Below are 20951 nucleotides of genomic sequence, written 5' to 3'. Positions count from 1 at the left end.
ATAAAAATTCATGGTTGCTTAAAAAACATCAGCGTCTTTATTTATATTTGTGTTATATGATAATTATCTTAACTTATGGATCAGTTAAAATGTGACCCATATTACTCATATATGTGTTGTAATTGTATGATTTAATCAGCCCAGACTAATCAAATTCAGTCAGCAACTGGTCCATTTGGAATATACATGGCAAAACACTGACTATTCAATTTGCTTTTTTACTTTTAAAAGTTGTTTACTTTTTTAAATTGTACTTGCAAAGTGGATAGTACCTTAAAAGAGCATCCTAGCATGCAGTTAGCGTGTGTGTAACGTTTCTACAGTAAGTACTTTTGGAATGGCACCGTCATAATAAGCCATGCAGACAAGCCACACAGACCAATATGTCACTGGTGGCAATTAAGAGGCACTGTAGATCTTAGCGCATTGAAAGTTGATGAAATGGAAGTGGAGTCAGGCTGATGAGGTATGGAAATTTGCCACCCACTGGCTTGCACTAATGCAGCTTGTAGCACGGCAGAGCGTGCTGTTTGACTTGGACAGTGTTCAGGAATGGCACTCCCAAAGCAGGGCACACAATTTGCAGATGTTAGGAGAGATCTTCCTGGGTGTGGGGCATGTGTGTGTGTTTGTGTGTGTGTGTGTGTGTGTGTGTGCATGTTAGGGGGGCAGGCAGTTTAAAATAACTTTCTGCTGCCTTGGCAGGTGGAGAAAGAGAAGAAGCAATAGTGGGAGGGATCGGGGAGGGTGTGTGTGTGTGTGTGTGTGTGTGTGTTTGTATGTATTGGTGGGTATTAAGTATGTGTATGGTGGGGGAGCTTGGGGGGTATGGGGGCAGATTTTTCCACGTGTCACTTTCGCCTCTCAAAAAGCTATTAAAAAGACGCGCCCTGGCTACAGCCTGAGCTCACCAGGAAGGTATACAGCTCCACTGACATCACTTGGCCTCACAGGTGCATCATGGGTAAAGGGATTGGGGAAGTGGCAGTGGCGGCAGTGGGGGGTGAGTGTGTAGCAGCGGGGCAGAAAGGTACAGAAGTCCATCAGGCCTGCAGTGGGCAGAGAGCTCCCTGGATACTCAGCATCTATTTATTGTGTGTCCCCCCATGTTGACCCTGCCTTTTATTTTAGCCATGGTGATTCATCGGGCATTCATCCCCTAAAAACTGCAAAACACCTCGACGTTTGAACCTACCAGAGCACTCAGGGAGGACACCACACACACACCAGCACAATGAAGGATATGATGAATAAAAAACAATAATATGTTTAAGTGTATGCTGTGTGTAGGGGGGTGGGGGTCAGTGTGTTTCTTTGGGTCTCTGTCTTGGAGGGTGTGTGTTTGTATTTGTCTCTGTGTGTGTGTATCTTTGAGTAAGCATCCATTCTAGTAGCACAGAGAATGAGAGACTGTGTATACGTGTTAGTGAGTGAGACTGTGTGTGAGTGTGTGTAAGTGTGTGTAAGTGGTATCTAACAGCTCTGAGAGGGCTGGAGAATGTGTGGTTCCCATGCGTCTGTCCTCTCCCTGTCTGGCCAGGGCTCACAGGAGTGGCCATAGCAACAAGATGCTGCCCCCGCCCAGACAACCCCAGTGCTGCCACAGGGGTGAGGGTATGTGTGTGTGTGTGTGGGGGGGGGGGGGGGGGGGGTATCTAACACAAGTGGAAGAGCTAACAGACTTCTAATTAACCTCACCAGCCACATGCCCCCACCACACACACACACACACTCGCCCACAGAACCCTCCTACCCCCTACTCTCCACACCTCCATACCTCATCCCTCTATTTATCCCTCTCTCTCTCTCCCTCTTTCCATCTATCTATTTCTACCTCTGTCTCTCCCCCTGTCTCATCCCACTTTCCCTCTCTATATTTTAACTAGGGCTGTCAAAATAACTGATTAATTTCGATAAATTAATTTGAAAAAAAATAACTGATAAAAAATAGTGCAGATTAATCAATTCCGTATGACCTTTGACCCCGAGCCATTCTAGTCAGTAACCATTAGACTGTAAAATGAAGGAGAGAGAAGAAAATGTGCTGCCTAGATCATTGATTGGAACATTTACTAATGTCTGCAGCAAGGAATTTCAGAAAGTTGCACATCAATGCAAAGAAATAGTGTTGACATTGAGGGGAGTGTTAATTTATTTTCATTGTGTCCCCTAGGTTATGTCTGTGGCCTGAAATGCCTTGCATGTTAAAAAAAAAAATTCTTCCCGAAGCACTTTTGAATTTATTTCCTCAGCATATTAGGTCATATCATAGATTATTATGGCCATTATTTAAACAGTGAAAGTAATAATAAAAGTATTTTTGAACTTTAATGTCACTAATGCTGATTATTTAATAATTCATTTGAATTTAAATATTTAAAATACTTTCACAGCAAAAATGATATGCGATTAATTTAGATTAATTAATCACAGAGTATATAATTAATTATATTAAATTTTTTAATCGATTGACAGCCCTAATTTTAACCTCTGTCTCTCTCTCTCTCTCTCTCTTTTTACACCCTCTCTTTCTATTTAAATTTGTTTCTCTCTCCCTGTGTCATCTTCTGTCTATCTCCCTTTCCATTTCTCTCTCTCTCTCTCTGTCTTCCTGCCTCTCTCTAATTCTTTAACTCACCATCACCCATTACCAGGTTCAGCAGCTTCAGTGTCTTTAAGCCTAAATCAGTAGCAGAAACTGGACATCCATAACAGAGACTGGACATCAGTAGTAGACTGGGCATGAACAACAGAGACAGAAAAGAGGCTGACAGAGAGGGGGTCAGAGTTCAACCACAGGGCTGCCTCGCCCCCCCCTCTCTCCCACCCTCCAAATATGCCCCCGCCCAGGGGCAAAAGCGTAGGGGGCAGAGAGGGCACTTACACTGGCATCCCTTTCACCAGGGTAATGCGGCTGGCGGGGCTGGCTGGTCTGGCTGAGCGGTCAGCGCGCCTGGTGATGCAATCGGTGCAATTGGCGCGCCCGAGACAGAGAGCTCTGGGGAATCTGGGTAGAAATTTCAGAGAGCAAATGGCACTGGCATGAGCCCTTCAGAAGTGTGTGTGTGTGTGTGTGTGTGTGTGTGTGTGTGTGTGTGTGTAGGGAGGGTTGACAGGCTGGGCAGGCTGGGGTGGGGTAGAAAGGTTTGGAGGGGGTAATGTGGGGGTAGAGGGTGGAGGGGGGAAGGGGAGTTGGCAGGCTGGGGGGGTGAGAGAAGGGGTAAGAAGGGTGTGCGGGGGTGGGGGGTGTTGCTTAATAACTATATCCTAGCAACTGGGGAGTATGATACCCCCGTGCCAGGTGCTCGCTGAGATTGGTCAGTTGGGTGGCACTGACCCCTCCCCCGGGCGGTTGTGGCCCTGTAGAAAAAATAACCCAAACCAAAACATCCTCCTCACTGTACTTGACACACTTGATCCACATGCACTTTAATATCTGACCGCTCTGTCTGTTTCTAGTTTTACATGATCTACTCTCCTCTTGTTTACTTCATTTACTTTTGTTTACTTTTTTCATGTATGTATTTATCGAACAGCTCTCGGTAAACACACCTTGATACATGTGCCTTTGCCACTTACTGATCGCGTGGACAACCCCTGAGAAGAGACCTTCGTTTGGCACAGCATGACCTCTCCCTATGCAGCCATGCCGTACTGCCCTGAGCACACCTTTCCACGGTAAGGACCAGCCCGAGTGTGTCTCGATGTTACCGATTAAATATAGCCGTGTGCCATTTCCATTTACAACAACACTCAGGCTCAGCTCAAGTCGCTTTCACGGCTAAGTAAGCTGAGCTTTCCAATATACAAATGCACGTGTTGTGTGTACTTTACCCCTGTGGACAGTGATCTGGCGTAGTTTTGAAATGAGACCATGGGGCCGTCAGCTTGTGTAACAACGCATATGGTGGCATGATCTGATGAAAGACAATGGATTATACCACTACTTTCTGAGGGGTTGTTTTGCTGGTAGTGACCGCTTGTTTTTAGAACATTGTTTCCAGTCCCATTCCTGAACCAGAACCAACACAGTGGCTCTGTGATGGGTCACCTCTGTGTCCCATATCCTTGCCGAATCCGGTCCAAACCAGTGGCCCTAGTCCCTTCTCTGTGTTGGTGGACTGGTTTTATCCAGTGAGCTGGCTGGGACACTGGAGACGGAGGCGGTGTGGAAGTGCAAACTCAGGGTGGGAACAGTTGTGTCTGAGGCCTCAGCTGCTGCCTGTGTCTGATATTTATAGGTGGGGGGCACTTATAGCAACAATGCCAGTGTGTGGGGGCATCGAGGTTTAGAGTGGCCATCGGCCGAGAGAGGGCTGCAAGCGGACACTTGAGACTCCCCGTGTCTCTGCTCTACACCCCTCTCACCTCTTCCCTTCTCCTCTCTTCTGCTATCCTCTCCTCTATTCAACTGGCCTTTCATGTCTTTTTTCTTCTCTCCTCTCCTACCTTCTCTTCTTCTCTCCTCCACTTCCCTCTCCTCTCTTCTCTTATCTTCTCCTCTCGTCTCCTATCTGCTCCTCTATTCAACTCTCCTTTTCCTCTTTTTTCTCTTCTTTCCTCTACTCCCCTCTCCTCTTCACTCCCCTCCTGTCTCCTTTCATCTCTTCTTCCCTTTATTCTCCCCTCTCCTTTCTTGACTGTTCTATCTCCTCTCTTCCTGTGCATTGGGCCACTGAGGTGTGCTTGCAGGGCCTGGAGATAGTCCAGTATTTATAGACCACTATGTCTGTATGCCTGTCTCCTCACCTCCAATTTCCCTTTTCCTTTTCTGTATAATTTTACAATGCCTGACAAAGATCTTTAAAATCGAAACGTTGAGTAATAAAAAAAAAAGTTTATGGGAGCATCTACTGTAACAGCAGATCTTTCTATTGATTTCCATCTTAAGTTTTGATCAAGCACCTGAAAAACAATCAAATTGGATGTGCGTACCCTGCGCTTCCCTTTTCCTTTTATTCCAACTGATGATTCTGTAACAGGGAGGCTATACCAGGCGCGTAACTGAAGCGTTACGTTCACAATGTGTCTACTGCAACAATTAGCTTCCACTATAATCAATGGAAGTAGCTACACCAGACGGAACAAATAGACCAGTCTTCTAAAATGTTTTTTACGCATTGCGAACAGAATAGATAGATAGATAGATAGATAGATAGATAGATACTTTATTGATCCCCAGGGGAAATTCAAGAATGCCTCCAGCTTTCCTGTTCGTCTGACAACAACTGTGGTCAGCAGCGTATTTGATACATAGAATCTAGTTCACATGTTAGAAAGTGCTTCTCTCTGTTGCATTGCATGGTAGCGTCATCTACAGGCTTATGAAATTCCAGAACTGAGATATGAGAAACCTTTGATTGGGTTTCAAGTTGAGATGTACATGCACAGAGGTTTCAAAACTTAGACACAAAGAGTCCACAAAGTTGGAATAGTTTGACCTTTTGGTAGCTTCTAGCAGCCTTAATTGCAGGCAATGCAGAACTAATCCTCTAACAAACAGAGATCTGACACCCTATCTGTCTAACTTTACCCTGAGGCGAAGGTGGGTAGATTAACAGGATTGGCCTACTTGAAGAAAATCCACTTCAGCTGACCACTGATAACATGTCTACCTCTGGTCAATGTTTCTGAAAAATCATCAGATATTAAAGAGATATTAAACCAAAAACACACATTCGAATCAATGTTGTTAGAGCAGTTACCCTCTGAGGACAAAGAAGATGCTCTACACGCTGCTGTCGTCGCCTGTTGCGCTTCTGTGTTTTTAGTGTTTGTGGTGGTATACGGGTTCCTGTTATCGCTGTTGTTTTAGTCCGTAATCCAACTGCCGTAGGGAAGGGACAGAAACAACACCTCATTTACACAGGTGGAGTCAAAGAGCACATAGAGTTGACCCGCTGAACTTTTTAACCAACTCCTTCAACATTTAGAGCCACAAAGAGAAGCTGACTTGCTATAATCTCTTGAAACCAAAAGACGTCACGGCAAGCACTGGGTTGAACTCTTCCTTCCATTTTGAGATGTATCTATTCAGTTTCCAATAATGCTTCTCTGTTTGCATCTTCTCTGTTTTTTTATAGATTCATGCCAAGTTTGTGTGGGTATGGCATGTGTATGACATGGTTAATTTCACAATGACAGTTGTGAATGTGAAACATTTTGATACATAGAGTTGTAAGAGGTGTCGTTTCAACTGTGTTTTCAGTGGGATTTAGCTATTTAAACACTGAAGTTGCCTTTAGGGGATTTGGATATTAGTATGCAAAGAAGGAATTCTATGAATGGATTAGAAATTATAAAACCAATTTACAATTTCTTATGTGCACTAACAGCTGCCTTTTCATAGGATGAAAAGACGAAAAAGGCAACAGCTTGTCACCGTGGGTGGTGCTTGTTTGAAAGTTGTGCAAAGTTTTTTTTTCCACACCCTTTGTACCTTCTTTCCCAAGCTGACTGAATTCATCCTGCTTTTTTCCCTACAATATAAGCACGCGCCTGAAAAGAGGAGAATCTTCAGGTTGGGGTGTCTTTCTTTTGTTGAGCCCTCATGTCAGTCCTGAGTTTGAAGGATGAGTGGGGGGGTGGGGGGGTTGTGCAGAGCTGAGCCCTTTGAACGCTCGCGGGTCCCTGATTAATGAAGACACTGGAGAAGGTCCTCTGTCTCCCCCGATCGGCTATGGCTGTTTGTTTTGATTGCGTTTTCATCGGTGGATGTGCCCAACCTGCCAGGAGACAATGACCGCCCCCTGTTTAGCTGGCGACCTTTGACCCAGTCCCGTCTGCACAGGGGGCCAGGTCTGTCTTTAAGTGGACGCTGAGCAGCCTTTCCCTCAGGCTGACAAAATAACCCCCCTTGTAACCAGACACCTGCCAGCAGCCCACGGCTGACACAACCACAGCCCACCACAAAACTGCTGCAGCACAAAGGGGAACAAAACTGTGACAGACCCACATGACCATTCAGCTCATCTGTCTGCTTTGGAAAGAGTCACATTGGCAATTTGTCTCTTCCTCTCAAATTGAGTTTCTGCGTCCTATATGATAAAAATAAAATAATGTATAATAATCTTTGATAGCATCATCGGAAGTCTATTAATCTAAAACAGTGTTACTCCAGGCGAAAGGACTGTTAGAAGATACATTCTATTGTAAGATTATGATTTGCTGTTTATGACTCTTAACAAGTGGGTGATCATACATTTCCGGTGCTCTAACTCAGAAAGGGCGATCAGTCGAATGTATAGAAATCTAAGAGTGTATCAGAACAGAAGAGTCAAACGTCCCCTGCATCCTGTATGTGTGTGTGTGTGTGTGTGTGTGTGTGTGTGTGTGTGTGTGTGTGTATGACTATGATTCATCCACACAGTAACTTTGACACTCCCTGGTTGGTTGCAAGACTTTCAAAAACATTTTTGTTTTGATTTCTTTGATTAGTTTTTGCCTGGAGGAGAATATTGGCACTGCTACTTGTCATGTTTAACAGGCCTTGCTATTCTAACACCAAGGAGCTATGCGTGCCACTGTCACCAAGAACCTGGCAATAAACCCCTTCCCTACTTCTGTACCCTCCCCCCCTTCAACCACACCACCCACTCATCTAACTGTCATCCCCGCGGCCATAAATCAGATCTCTGACATGGCTTGGATAGAAAAGGACAGGATGCTTCTCTCTGTGGGTGTTGTGTCTTTTTGTGGGACGATGATGTCGTTCTTGGCTGACGCCCCCTGTGGTGTGTTTCTGGCAATTTACCAGCCCCCCCCCCCACTCCTCACCACACCCGCAGGTTATTGGGTTGCCTGGTTCCGATCCCTCAACCAACCCCCCTCCAACTACTGCTCCATGCCCCCAACAACACATCCAGCCTCCGGCCAAGTTCTGCTCTCCAACCAAGGCCGCTGATGTCATTATATTGGGTTGTCAGCCTGCCTCTCCGATCTCGGGCAACGTATGTGTGGCACGCTCACTCCGACTGACCTGGGGAGAGTAGACACTCAACACCTGCTCCAAACCTATATAATCCCCATGTTCTCACTGGGCTGAAATGTTAACAATATTAAGTGTAATAACACATAAACATAAGATATATCCAATTCTCCACTGGGAGAAGCATTTCTGTGGTGGGCAGGCCTTTCATAGCAGATGCATCATGTTATATAAGAGTCTAGCCATGTTGGTCGTGGTGAATTTCCACTTGGCAAAGGGAAAGTCATTCCTCCCTTAGGCTCTGTGGTTGGCCAATGTTTTGCTGATTTTATTCATTCTCACTATAAGGGCCAAACTATATATCAAATATCAACTGGTTTAAATGTAATGTCACTACTGAGAAATGGCCTTGATACAATATTTTTACTGATTGATATTTGATAGGCCTAATGATAGGCCTAATGATAGGCCTATATGTTTTAAAAGAATGTGGTTGAGGCACATTCAATAATCTGTATATTTACTTAAATAATGTTATCCATGGCAATAACAACTAACAATAACATTGTTCAATATTTAATTTAATATTATGTTTAGTATTAGGCGCAGGTGTTAACTGTAACTATGAAGTTAAATACAGTAGGCTAGTCCATGTCTCATGTAGCCGATGTAGCCCATGAAGTTCAACACAGTAGCCATGCCCACATGCCTCTCTCCTTATTAAACGTATAGTGAGCTCAGTGTCATCATTCCAGCAAGCCTAGCCTATTGTTCTTCATGGAGGTAGGCCTACAAGAACCTTGAAATGACACCGATATCTCAAATGTAATGTGAATTAGCATAATGTGTAGCCTACCTTATAGCCTACGTGTAGCTGAGAGGAGGTCCAATTGAAGTAGTAGGCTACAGTGATTCAGGGAAGACAAATGACTGTAAGTTGTGTGCTATGAGTAGGCCTATATGAAGTTTTTGAAGTTGAAGATACGCACAATATTACCCTAGCGTAGACCTAGATGTTTTTTATGAAATAAAATTGATGATGTGAATACCGCTCTACTTTTTTCACTCTTCGATTTACGTTTGATTAAAGAAATGTCTTCGGGGTGTCCCAACATATTAATTATTAAGAAGAGTCTGTAAAGTTATAAAATGTGTGTGTGTGTGTGTGTGTGTTTTGTAGCCTATTTGAAGATTTTGCAGTTCTCTGGCTTTGAAAAGCAAGTAGCCTGGTCCTTTCAATACCTCATGCCATTACTGTATATGCTTTCCCAGGCCCGTATTTACTCAATTGCACAAAAGCGCCAGAACTATGCATGTCTGCCGTGTAAAATACGGCTGGATTTAGATTATTATCTTGTGTGTACAATGGGAAGTGGGAATGCGGAGGAATGGGATTGTGGACTCGGGGTGACAATTGACTTGTAAGGGTTTGGCATCCGCGCGTCTCTCAGTGTGCCAAATGACAATATCTATGGGGCTTTAAGTACACATTAGGGTTGAAAGACGCTTTTCTCCCCTATGACAGGCTTGGCAGCGATCAGTTGTCCTAGTAATTTAACTCGAGCGTTCGCCTCCTACCACACCTCTTTAGCTAAACGCAGAAAAAAGAGAAGTGGCGGGCAAATTACTTCTCTTGTGAACAGCAACGTCACCCTTTTTTAGAGCGAGAAATCCTGCTTTATCTTAGGCTTTTGGTTGTAAGGCTGTGCGCTCCCACTCAGTGGCAGGCCTTTTCATGTTTTTCATTTGAGGAATTAAGGCTAATCCACGACCATTACCTCTTATTGGAAGGGCTGTGGTTTTCAGATGATGAAATAATTCCCCTAGTAGTCATGTAGATTGTAAATATGATATGATGGATCAAAAGTTGACATTTAGAAGGTGTAATATTAGTTGAATGTAGTAAAGTACGGTTTATGTTGGTTAGGTAGATTTATATGCTAATTGGTCTATCACAAACGTCCCTGAAATATTATTAGAAATAGGCCTAACCTTTAATCTTTAAAATTGGACGTAGACACGCACCAGGATCCATCAACATTCACAGATTCTTTAAACACTAGCTCATCTCCCCAGAGTTGTATTTCCAGATGGGTGCGTGTATGGTTGTGGTTTAGCCCATGATGCTACGGTATGGTGTGTCAAAGCCCCAGTTCAGGTTCAGCAGATACGGCAGGGTTTAGGAGTATTAATATATCTCCCACACAGAATGCGGGGGAATTCCGCCTCTGCCGCTGAGTGCCAATGTCAGATGGGCTCAGCGGCGTGGCGCGGTGGGGCGCACGCAGTGGAATAAGCTGAGAGCCGTGGCGCAGAGCTATCATATAGATGCTGGGGGGAATTCCGCTGCGCTCAGACGACCGCGTGCGCCACTTCACCGGGAACAATGGGGGTGCTCAGCGAGAGGGAGGTGTAGGGTTGCAGGAGGAGCGGGTCAAAAGAGTCCGTGTCTGTTACTGACAGGCATATTTTGTACACATTTCCCTGTTGACATAATGGAGTAAGAGAAGATTCACTTCCATACTTTGAAATAACGTCAAGTGTTCTGTAGTACTGCATGGGGTTGCCAATTACACACTAATTGCATAACTAATTGCCTTTATGTTATGTGAGGTCAGACCGAACAGTTTGTGGTTCCAGTGGCCGTACAGCTGTAGATAATTCAGCCCTTTTCATGTCTGATACTGCTGATCTGTTTTTTAAGGGCGTATGCATCTCTAGAGTATGGGCAATATAGACTTATTATAAACTATGTCACAATATTTCATGGGATTTTTTTGCAGCAACCATAAACTTAAATGAAAATTGTACCACTCAACACACATTTTTTCAGCACAGTCTAGAGAACCATGTAAACTCAAACATTGTTCTAGAAAAGTTTAACTTTACCTTCATCTGCAAAATTATAACTGAAGTTGGCTGAAAATATTATATGTAAACACCAGTAACTATTGAATGTATATTATACCAAGTAGTAGACCATGGACAATTCAAAATGGCATTATACTGTCTATCATGGACGATACATTACTGTGTGTCAGAGCCCTGCTTTAAAGTGAAATAATATCTGTCACCACAATCCTATGAAAGTAAAAGGTGTTTCTCATTTCAATTTTCTTTCAATGTTTCTTTCTTGATAATCTGTTTAAATCACCTTTAGAAAAAAGAAACATGTCTACCAGATGACTAAATCCGTGAATATAAAACTCAAAAGAAGTGGGCAGGTTGTGAAATGAAAAATCATTGATGTGTTATTAACCATGCCCACACATACACCCTCTCTCCTCACATCTCACACTGCTCTGTGTGTTGTGTGTGTGTTTGTGTGTTGTGTGTGTGTGTGTGTGTGTGTGTGTGTGTGTGTGTGTGTGTGTGTGTGAATGCGCACGTGTCCCTCTGCAGTAGACTGCGCGAGCCGGCGGCGACTTGTTTGTCCTGGGCAGAGAGCTCCTTCCTCGCCTCTATGGCCCAAAGCCAGTCCTCTCAGACCTCCGAGATCCTCGGCCAGGATGTCTTCAACCAGCTGCTGGAGATGCTCGACCAGTAAGTTCAGAAACCCTGAGCTCGGCAGCACACACACACACACACACACACACACACACACACACACGCACGCCCAGAGGATGGGGGAATCCACTTTCGGTCTGCATAAGAGAGAGGGGGGATTCTGTGTAAAATCCACCTAGCCATTGAAGACACAATTACAGTGCAGCGTTGTTTTGTAGTAGCAAAGCAGGCAGCATAGTCATGAGTCATGAGTGCGCCTCATGCCTGCAGAAAGCAATGGTTATTTATTTGGGTAGATAAAGGGGTTGATGCGGTGCAGGGAAGTTTTTCTTTAAATTCGTTTTTTCTTCCTTTCATTTTTACTGTTATGATTAATTAAATGTTTAAGTCATGTAAATAGTAGACTTTAATAGACTTTAATTAAGCCATCACTACTTAATATATTTACATTACATGCTTTATGTATTAATTACAACACAAAATACTTACCGGTAATAATGCATAACAAATAAGCATATACACGGGTTTCCCGTTTACCAACAAAACTAGATGCGCACGCAGCCGTGAGGCAGAAGACGCTTGGTGGCCGTCCACAACGTTATAAATGTAACCTAAATAGTCAGCTGCTGTAAGCTACAATCAGATTTTTTTGTATACCCCTGTTGTCTCAATTATATTAACATCTCATTTCAGACTATATTTCAAAGTTTGACGTTCATTTGTATTATTAATATAACATCGTATTTTGTCATTTTTGGCGAAGACATGCATTCCGTTAGGGATACTGAACATATTTAACATTCTCTAACCATCGTGATTTCGAATTGGTGCAGTTTTCAGCACAAAAACTAATTTTATTCTTTTGCTCTTTTGCATTGATCTATGCTGTTCTATGGTGCTTTCTGCCTCTTGGTTGCGCACGCATGTTTTTGTGGCGTTGCATAGAAATCCATGTATAAGCATATAATAGTGATATAACAGTCTACATAGTAATTTAGAAACACATTTATATTTATTATATTGTATATTTTAACACATTTATTATTTTAAATGATTAATACACATTCTGACTCTGTGCGCTTTGCCGTGTTTCAGATCTGCCTTTCACTCCGTCCAGCCCATCGAGCTGAACTTCTCCGAGAGCCCGGTCAGCGGCTCCCCCAGCAACACCATCCAGATCAGCATGGACTGCATCACCATGCACGAGTCCGAGGAGCCCTGCGCGGTGAGGGAGGCAGGGAGAGAATCGGAGGACCTCCACACGGTGAGGGAGGGAATCAGTGGAGCTTTACGTTGTGAGGGAGGGAGGGAGGGAGGGAGTGGGTGCATCTTAGAAGCCCTACATGGTGCGAGGGGGAGGGAGTGGGTGCATCTTAGAAGCCCTACATGGCGCGAGGGGGAGGGAGTGGGTGCATCTTAGAAGCCCTACATGGCGCGAGGGGGAGGGAGTGGGTGCATCTTAGAAGCCCTACATGGTGCGAGGGGGAGGGAGTGGGTGCATCTTAGAAGCCCTACATGGCACGAGGGGGAGGGAGTGGGTGCATCTTAGAAGCCCTACATGGCGCGAGGGGGAGGGAGTGGGTGCATCTTAGAAGCCCTACATGGCGCGAGGGGGAGGGAGAAAGAGAGTGAGTGAGTAAGTGAATGAATGAGTGGGTGAGTGAATGAGTGAGTGGATTAGTGAGTGAGCGAGTGAGTGAGTGAATGAGTGAGTGAATGAGTGAGTGGGTTAGTGAGTGATTGAATGACTGAGTGGGTTATTGAGTGAGTGAATGAGTGAGTAAGTGAATGGGTGAGTGAATGAGTGAGTGGGTTAGTGAGTGAGGGAGTGAGTGGGTTAGTGAGTGAGTGAGTGGGTTAGTGAGTGAGTGAGTGAGTGAGTGAGTGAGTGGGTTAGTGAGTGTGTGAATGAGTGAGTAAGTGACTGGGTGAGTGAATGAGTGAGTGGGTTAGTGAGTGAGTGAGTGGGTTAGTGAGTGAGTGAATGAGTGAGTAAGTGAATGGGTGAGTGAATGAGTGAGTGGGTTAGTGAGTGAGTGAGTGGGTTAGTGAGTGAGTGAGTGGGTTAGTGAGTGAGTGAATGAGTGAGTAAGTGAATGGGTGAGTGAATGAGTGAGTGGGTTAGTGAGTGAGTGAGTGGGTTAGTAAGTGAGTGAGTGGGTTAGTGAGTGAGTGAGTGAGTGGGTTAGTGAGTGAGTGAATGAGTGGGTGAGTGAATGAGTGAGTGGGTTTTTGAGTGAGGGAGTGGGTGAGTGAGTGGATGGGTGGGTAAATGAGTGAGGAAATGAGTGAATCAGAGGAGCCATACACAGTGAGTGAGGAAGTGAGTGAGTGGGTGAATGAGTGAATAAATGGACAAGTGAGTGAGTGTGTGAAGACGAGGAGCCATACACATTAAAGGAGAGAAAGATAGAGGTGGTGAATTAGTGAGAGAGGAGCTATACATGGTGAATGAATGAAGGAATAAATGAGTGAATGACAGTGGGAAAGGGGGAGGCAGTGAGGCATAGAGTTCAGTGCATGACTGAGTGACTGAGTTAAGGAGGTACAGCTGGGATGAGTGAATGATTCAGGTAGTCTATGAATGGGTGAATAAATTAATACATGTTTGGGTTTGTAAGTGACTGTTTGAATTATGGAGTGAGTGTTTAAGTGACTAAGTGAGTGAATGCATGTGTGATTAATGGGGTAGAGAGCTAAAGTAAAAATCACTGACAGCTACTATAATTTCCCAACAAGTAGCCGTGGTTTAAACATTGATTTTGCAAAATTTCTTCACCCTTAAGGTTAATACACGGGGGTAGTTAATATGGTATTAATATAGTTTTGTTTTTTTAACCTGCATAAAACACTGTCCTGCGGTTTATACACATGTACACATTGCGGCTAATACACAGGAAATTACTGTATGCAATCATAAAGGGAGAAAGAGAAAATTGAAAAAAACAAGTTGATTGATCAATCTCTGACATTTTAAAAGCATTTTGTTGAGACTTAAATGCATAAATACATACTGTACTGTACATACATAAACTACCGTTTGGAGTCACTTAGAAATGTCCTTGTTTTATGTGAATGGTGCTTTACTACCAAATCCAGTGAATTACACAGTAATGCACAGGGTTTGATTACATCAACATCCTGAGAACCACTCAGAACACCCACGCGTGCATAGCATATTGCATACACAACCATGTGTCACGTCCACCTTAGCTCTTTGGTCTCCAGTGTTTCTCAACACAGGATATGGTTGGTGTTGTTCTAGAGTGCAGAACAGGGCCAACGAACAGAACAAGAACACAAAGGTAATGACTGTGGTTGTTGCCACAAATTCAAACAATAATCCCAGAATAACGAAATCCATGGTACTAAATAATAAATGATCTCAACAAGAATTGGATCCAAACCACAAAAAGCTTTGTTTTATAATGCAAGTCATTTAATTGACAACTCTAAAGCATGTTTAATCTCTGAAATATAAAGATGGCCAATGCCATGTTGTCACTTATAAAGATGGCCATGTTGTCACTTTCAGTCATATGTTGCTTATGTGCTACATTGTGGCATTTAAAAACATGAACAGAATTTAATTTGGTTGAATGTGATTTCTACAAAGTTGTTATAAATTATAAACCTTCATAGTTATTAGTTATTATAAACCTGATTACTGATATTAGGATGATGATTTGCCTTTGTTCAACTTTCTTGAAATCGACATGTATGTATGTTTTCTATTCGAGTGCTTGTGCAATTGTTGAACCAAACCTTGTAGTAAAGTAAACTTCACAGCGTTAGTGAATGATCCAGAAATCACCAAACATTCAATTTTCTTTGTATTTGTTTTTAACGGCAGGTGAGTGTGTGAAGTGATCAGTGATGTAGAAAATCAGTTGGGGGTTTTATCGGTAAGTCCCAGCTCAAACATCTGTGGGCGTTGGTGTCTGCGATGGGGTTTCCCACTTCATCTTGGTCAAGGCAAATACAATTAGAAGCACCCCTCTGCTGATTGGGTTTGTGTGTTAGCTAGTAGCACACCGGGACTTTATTTAACCAGGTCTGTTAGCGTGTCTGCCCGAAGGCCTAGTCGTATTCTACTGTCGGTGGTACTTTGTTGAAAATCTATGACTCTTGGGTCGCTGGATGTTCTGCTCGGATGTGGCCTGCGTGCCTTTTTGAAATGCACTTTGATGAGGACGACAGCTTGCATCTCATTCCCGATGACTTCCTATACACTGTAAGTCAGACCTTCCTCGATCACTTGCTTGATTCTGATTTAGCACTAATGTTATTGTCTGAAGTTTAGTTTTACAGTAGGTTGAATCAGAGCTTTGCAAAAATCTATATTCAGCATTTTGCACGTTCATTTCTCGCTGTGTGGGTTAGGGTGCGTTGCTGTGCCTCTGTGCTTGAGCTGTCACTCCGTTTGCCATTGTACATGTAGGTTTAAGTTGTCACCTCTGCGGAATCATCTCTGTAGGTGCATTGTGCACAAAGCCACACAGTGTGTTTTCCTTTCAAGAAAAGACCTCCATCATCGGCCGTCCTCCATCCCATAGAGTGTGTACACAACAGAGCTGAAGCGGCAGTGGAAAGTCTGACATTTCCTTCTATGACCTGTAGCCAAAGCAACAATCCTCCAGGAGCCTGATGAGCTCTGTGGAGCCCCTCCCTGGAGAGGAATGCTGTTGTCCAGCAGTAAAAAAAGGAGAGAGAGAGAGGAAGAATGAAAAAGAGGAGGGAGAGGCAGAATGAAAAAGAGGAGGAGGGAGAGATATTAGGAGGGAGTGAGTAACGCAGCTCCTCTCTGCCCTAAGGGGGACCAGTGTTCCCTTGATCTGGTGATTAATGCAACCCCCCCACAACCACACACACACACACACACACACACACACACCCCCCACAACCACACACACACACACACACATACACACCCCACAACCACACACACACACACACACACACCCCCCACAACCATACACACACACACACACACACACACACACACACACACACACACCCCACAACCACACACACACACACACACACACACACACACACACACACACACATGAAGCAACACATGTGCTCACTTACACACACACACACTTACTCTCTCTTTCTCTCTCTCACACACACACACACATACACACACACACACACACACTCAGTCTTTCTCTTTCTCTCACACACACGCACACCCACACATAAAGCAACACATGCACTCACACACACACTCTGTCTCACACACACACACACACACACATAAACATACATTTTCAAGAGAAAACATACACAGAAGCCAGCAATTGCGTGCACGGACACACTTATACAAGCAAACACACACACACACACCCACACGCACACACACACACCTCGCCTTGCTCAGCACTCCCTCTCCTCCACTGGGGCGTGCCGACATGGCACAGCACACCAGGCTGCTGCCACTCCCGAACACCAAACCTGAGGGTGGCAGCCAGGCCGTGGCATGGGGCCAGAGACGAGGGTGGCGCCGTGTGGGCATGGCATGGGAAGTCCGAGGGTGGTCACGAGTTCCTGACCGCTGTGCCACTCCCAGATGGCACCCCAAAAGCATCTCACAACACACACACTTACATACTCATGCATACCTTCACTATGTGTCACTGGAGGCAGAGTTTGTGCAGTAGTCAGGGTAGGGTGATTAGAACCCAAGGGGGTGTTTTTCTTTTTCTGATCTGAATGTAAAATATTACCTGGAATTCTTGATTCTTTTTTCCCTGGAATCTTTTTCTGTGCGAGAGTCTCCGCACAGTAATGATTTCGACCGTCTTCTGTTTTATGTAGCTGCAGGGCAGTAGTATAACGTAACAACCCATCTTTGACTCTCCTTTTTTCCCCTCCCTCTCTCTCTCTTTTTCTCTCTCTCTCTCTCTTCACTTGCTTGTTTTCCTCACCTTGCTGTTTTTCTTTCTTGCTCAATCTCTGCATAGCTCTTTATCTCTCCCTCTCTTTTTTTCTTTATTGACTGTTTATTTCCCAACCCCATACTGTCCCTCTTTTTTTCTCTGTTTCTTTCTCTCCTTTCTGTCTCTCTTTTCTTTCTCTCTTCTTTCTCTTCCACCCTTGTTCTGTCACTCCTTCTTACTGCGTTCTGTCTCAATCACACTCTCTCTCTGTCTTGTTTGGTGTACATGCGTCTGTTTCCCCCCCATTCTCTATTTCCTTTTTTTCTTTCTGGCTTGATCTCTTATGCTGCTCTCTATCTATCCATCTTTGTCACTCATTTTCCATCTCTTTTCCTATCACTCTCTTTTTATGCTGTCCTCTCTCTTCTTTTGCGTGACGTGGAAAGAGAAAACAGAGAGAGAGAGAGCGGCGTGCGTGCGGTGGAGTCGAATAACATGAAGGAATGTGTCAGAAACAGTGGCAGCAGAAAGCTAATATCCCACCTGCCACCCCCAGAACAGCCTGACCGCACCGCCTTATAGCAGCGCCCCTGTGTCAGCTGAGTGTGGCTGGCGTGATATGGCAGGATGTGGTGGGGCTCACGCACAGCAGTGTGTGGATTTCTCAGGTAGCCACTGATTCAGGGATGAATCTTGTCAATTCCCTGGTCTAACTTGGCATGCATGCATGGTTTTGTGGTGTTTTATGCCCCCAATGTTGTCTTCAAGGCAGCACTGCCTGGAAGGCACTAGGGTTAGGCATGGGTTAGGGTTAGGGGTTAGGGTGGCAGCGCTGCCTGGAAGACGACGTTGGTGGCATAAAACACTCTCTCTCTCTCTCTCTCTCTCTCTCTCTCTCTCTCTCTCTCTCTCTCTCTCTCTCATCTCCATCATCTTTCTTGCACATAGCTACAAGCTGAGTGATTCCATTAAGTTCTGCATCCCAACATGACAAAGCCTCTGGCAAACTTGCTATGCCCCCAAGCCTCTTCCCCAGATAATGACGATGGTGGAGGTAAATACTAAAGTTGTCCACATCGTCAACAGAGTCGTCTTAGGCAAGTGCGTTAGTGACCCTAATACACATCCTCAGTGTTTGTTTTAGTCTTTACCAGGGAGAGCACCTCGGTGATTCACGCTTCACTGACTCCTCTGAAAGCTACTCCACCTGGTGATGACAGACTCACTGCAGAGGATGATTGCTTATTTAGATTTAGAACTGATTTTTTTGTTCTCTTCTCTGGGACAGTGGGGAGACAGACAGGCGATACACAGGATTTATGGGTGAGCTGGGTTGGCTTTGGTTTGGGTTTGACTTGGCTGGGCTCGGTTCCATTAAATACGTTTTAGTTTCGCTCATTTTGTTTTGTTAGGGTTTTTTTTTAAGTCTGACTCTATGGGTTGGATTGGTAAGGTTTGGTTTAGCCTGGATTGGTTTATTTCAGTATGGTTTGCATGTTTTTTTTTTTTTTTTTGTTAGGTAAAATGTAGTTTAGTATGATTTGCCATGGATTGGATTGGTGATGTTTATTTTGTTTATTTTGCCTCAGTCTGGTCTGCTATGGTTACATGTATGCATAGTTTAGTATGTCTTTGTTCGCCCATCTCCAGTGCTGGGTTCAGACAGTAGTTGACTCAGCAGCAGGTGATTACTGTAATTAAGATCACCCAGCCCTCTTAGCATCATGGGAAATGTTTTTTTTTCTCACTCTCTATTCCAAATGCCCTCATTGTGAATGTCAAGAACCAGTTTCCATGATCGTGCAGTAATCTCTCCAAGCCTAGTCATCGGATGAGCAATTTTTGATTTCTTTCTCTTTTTTTCCCTCTTTCTTTGCCCTGTGGCAGGAGTTGTTCACTCGCCTGTGAACCTGTGTGATTTATTTACTCCCAGCCTGAGTTAGGGCTGTGGGGATGAGACCGCGCCCTGCTACCCCTGCAGTGAAAATCAGACAGCGCTGAGCTGCCAAGATGCCCCACGGCCAAGCTGAGCCAATCTATATGCCCTTCCCCCCTCCTATCCTCACTTTCTTGCTTACTTTATCATTTGGCTGAAGAGATGTACCTATGTTAGTTATTATAGTCCCTTTGCTCAAGGGCAAAACGGTGTCAGCTGGGAAAGAATCGATCCCACAACAAATCAAATAACTTTCTGTTCTGTTGCAGGCTAGCCCTGCTCCTAATCCTGCTCCTAGCCCCTAGCCCTGCTCCTAGACCTGCTCTTAGCCCTGCTCCTAGCCCCTAGCCCTGCTCCTGCTCCTAGCCCCTAGCACTGCTCCTAGCCCCTAGCCCTGCTCCTAGCCCTGCTCTTAGCCCCTAGCCTTGCTCCTAGCCCTGCTCCTGCTCCTAGCCCCTAGCCCTGCTCCTAGCCCTGTTCCTAGCCCTGCTCATAGCTCCTAGCCCTGCTCATAGCTCCTAGCCCCTAGCCCTGCTCCTAGCCCTGTTCATAGCTCCTAGCCCTGCTCCTAGCCCTGCCCCTAGCCCTGCTCCTAGCCCCTAGCCCTGCTCTTAGCCCTGCTCCTAGCCCCTAGCCCTGCTCCTAGCCCTGCCCCTAGCCCCTAGCCCTGCTCCTAGCCCTGCTCTTAGCCCTGCTCCTAGCCCCTAGCCCTGATCCTAGCCCTGCTCCTGCTCCTAGCCCCTAGCCTTGCTCCTAGCCCTGCTCTTAGCCCCTAACCTTGCTCCTAGCCCTGCTCCTAGCCCTGCTCCTGCTCCTAGCCCCTAGCCCTGCTCCTAGCCCTGTTCCTAGCCCTGCTCATAGCTCCTAGCCCTGCTCATAGCTCCTAGCCCTGCCCCTAGCCCTGCTCCTAGCCCTGTTCATAGCTCCTAGCCCTGCTCCTAGCCCTGCCCCTAGCCCTGCTCCTAGCCCCTAGCCCTGCTCTTAGCCCTGCTCCTAGCCCCTAGCCCTGCTCCTAGCCCTGCTCCTAGCCCTGCCCCTAGCCCCTAGCCCTGCTCCTAGCCCTGCTCATAGCTCCTAGCCCTGCTCATAGCTCCTAGCCCTGCTCCTAGCCCCTAGCCCTGCTCCTAGCCCGGCTCCACTGCGCTACTGGAGGCTTTGGGCTCCAAGTGCATATTCACTTTGCATATTTGAAGTCTGCTTTTACTCGTGCTGCTGGGTTGTTTGCGTTTGTGTTCGCGTTTGATTGTGTGAGCCATGGGAAGCCCCTATTGCCCCTATCACTGATGGCCCTAATCACTTTAATACGCCTCTCCATCTCTCTCATGAAGTATGTAGGCTCTCTCACACACTCTGATGACAGTTGTGTGTGTGTGTGTGTGTGTGTGTGTGTGTGTGTGCGTGTGTGTGGTGCTGGAAGCGGGGGGTGGGGGGTTATGCATGTATGTTTCTGTGTAGTGTGTGTGTGTGTGTGTGTGATTGTGTGAGTGTGGGGACATTTCTGGCCTTATTATAAAGGCCAGATTGTAGGTGCTGGCAACCAAAATGTGTGTCTTCATGTATATGTGTGTGTGTATGTGTGTGAATGTGAATATGTGTGTGTGTGTGTGTGTGGATATATGTGACTTAGAAAGACCTAGCAAAGGCCATATGGAGTAAAGGAAGTGACTGTGTGTGTGTGTGTGTGTGTGTGTGTGTG

The 20951-nt window shown here is 45.2% G+C and overlaps 1 protein-coding gene across 1 annotated transcript; it reads left to right on the top strand.

Moving 5' to 3' along the window:
* The first annotated feature begins 3414 nt into the window (after nucleotides 1-3414).
* LOC121677890 (tumor protein 63-like) lies at nucleotides 3415-19889 on the top strand. Its single transcript, XM_042056994.1, has 4 exons — nucleotides 3415-3678; nucleotides 11330-11470; nucleotides 12530-12698; nucleotides 19809-19889. Exons 1-4 carry the CDS (start codon nucleotides 3626-3628, stop codon nucleotides 19887-19889), a joined length of 444 nt encoding a protein of 147 aa, XP_041912928.1. The 5' UTR covers nucleotides 3415-3625.
* The last annotated feature ends 1062 nt before the right edge of the window (nucleotides 19890-20951 follow it).

This window comes from Alosa sapidissima, chromosome 12 (assembly GCF_018492685.1).
Source record: "Alosa sapidissima isolate fAloSap1 chromosome 12, fAloSap1.pri, whole genome shotgun sequence".
NCBI lineage: Eukaryota > Metazoa > Chordata > Actinopteri > Clupeiformes > Clupeidae > Alosa > Alosa sapidissima.
This window is presented reverse-complemented; position numbering and strand designations above follow the sequence as displayed.

Excerpts from the sequence above, each read along its gene's own strand:
- LOC121677890 (XM_042056994.1), top strand. The coding sequence starts at position 3,626 with ATGACCTCTCCCTATGCAGCCATGCCGTACTGCCCTGAGCACACCTTT. Across the intron at positions 3,679-11,329 it reads CCTGAGCACACCTTTCCACG|TAGACTGCGCGAGCCGGCGG; the intron begins GTAAGGACCAGC and ends GTCCCTCTGCAG. Across the intron at positions 12,699-19,808 it reads AATCGGAGGACCTCCACACG|CTCCTAGCCCTGCTCCTAGC; the intron begins GTGAGGGAGGGA and ends CCCTGTTCATAG.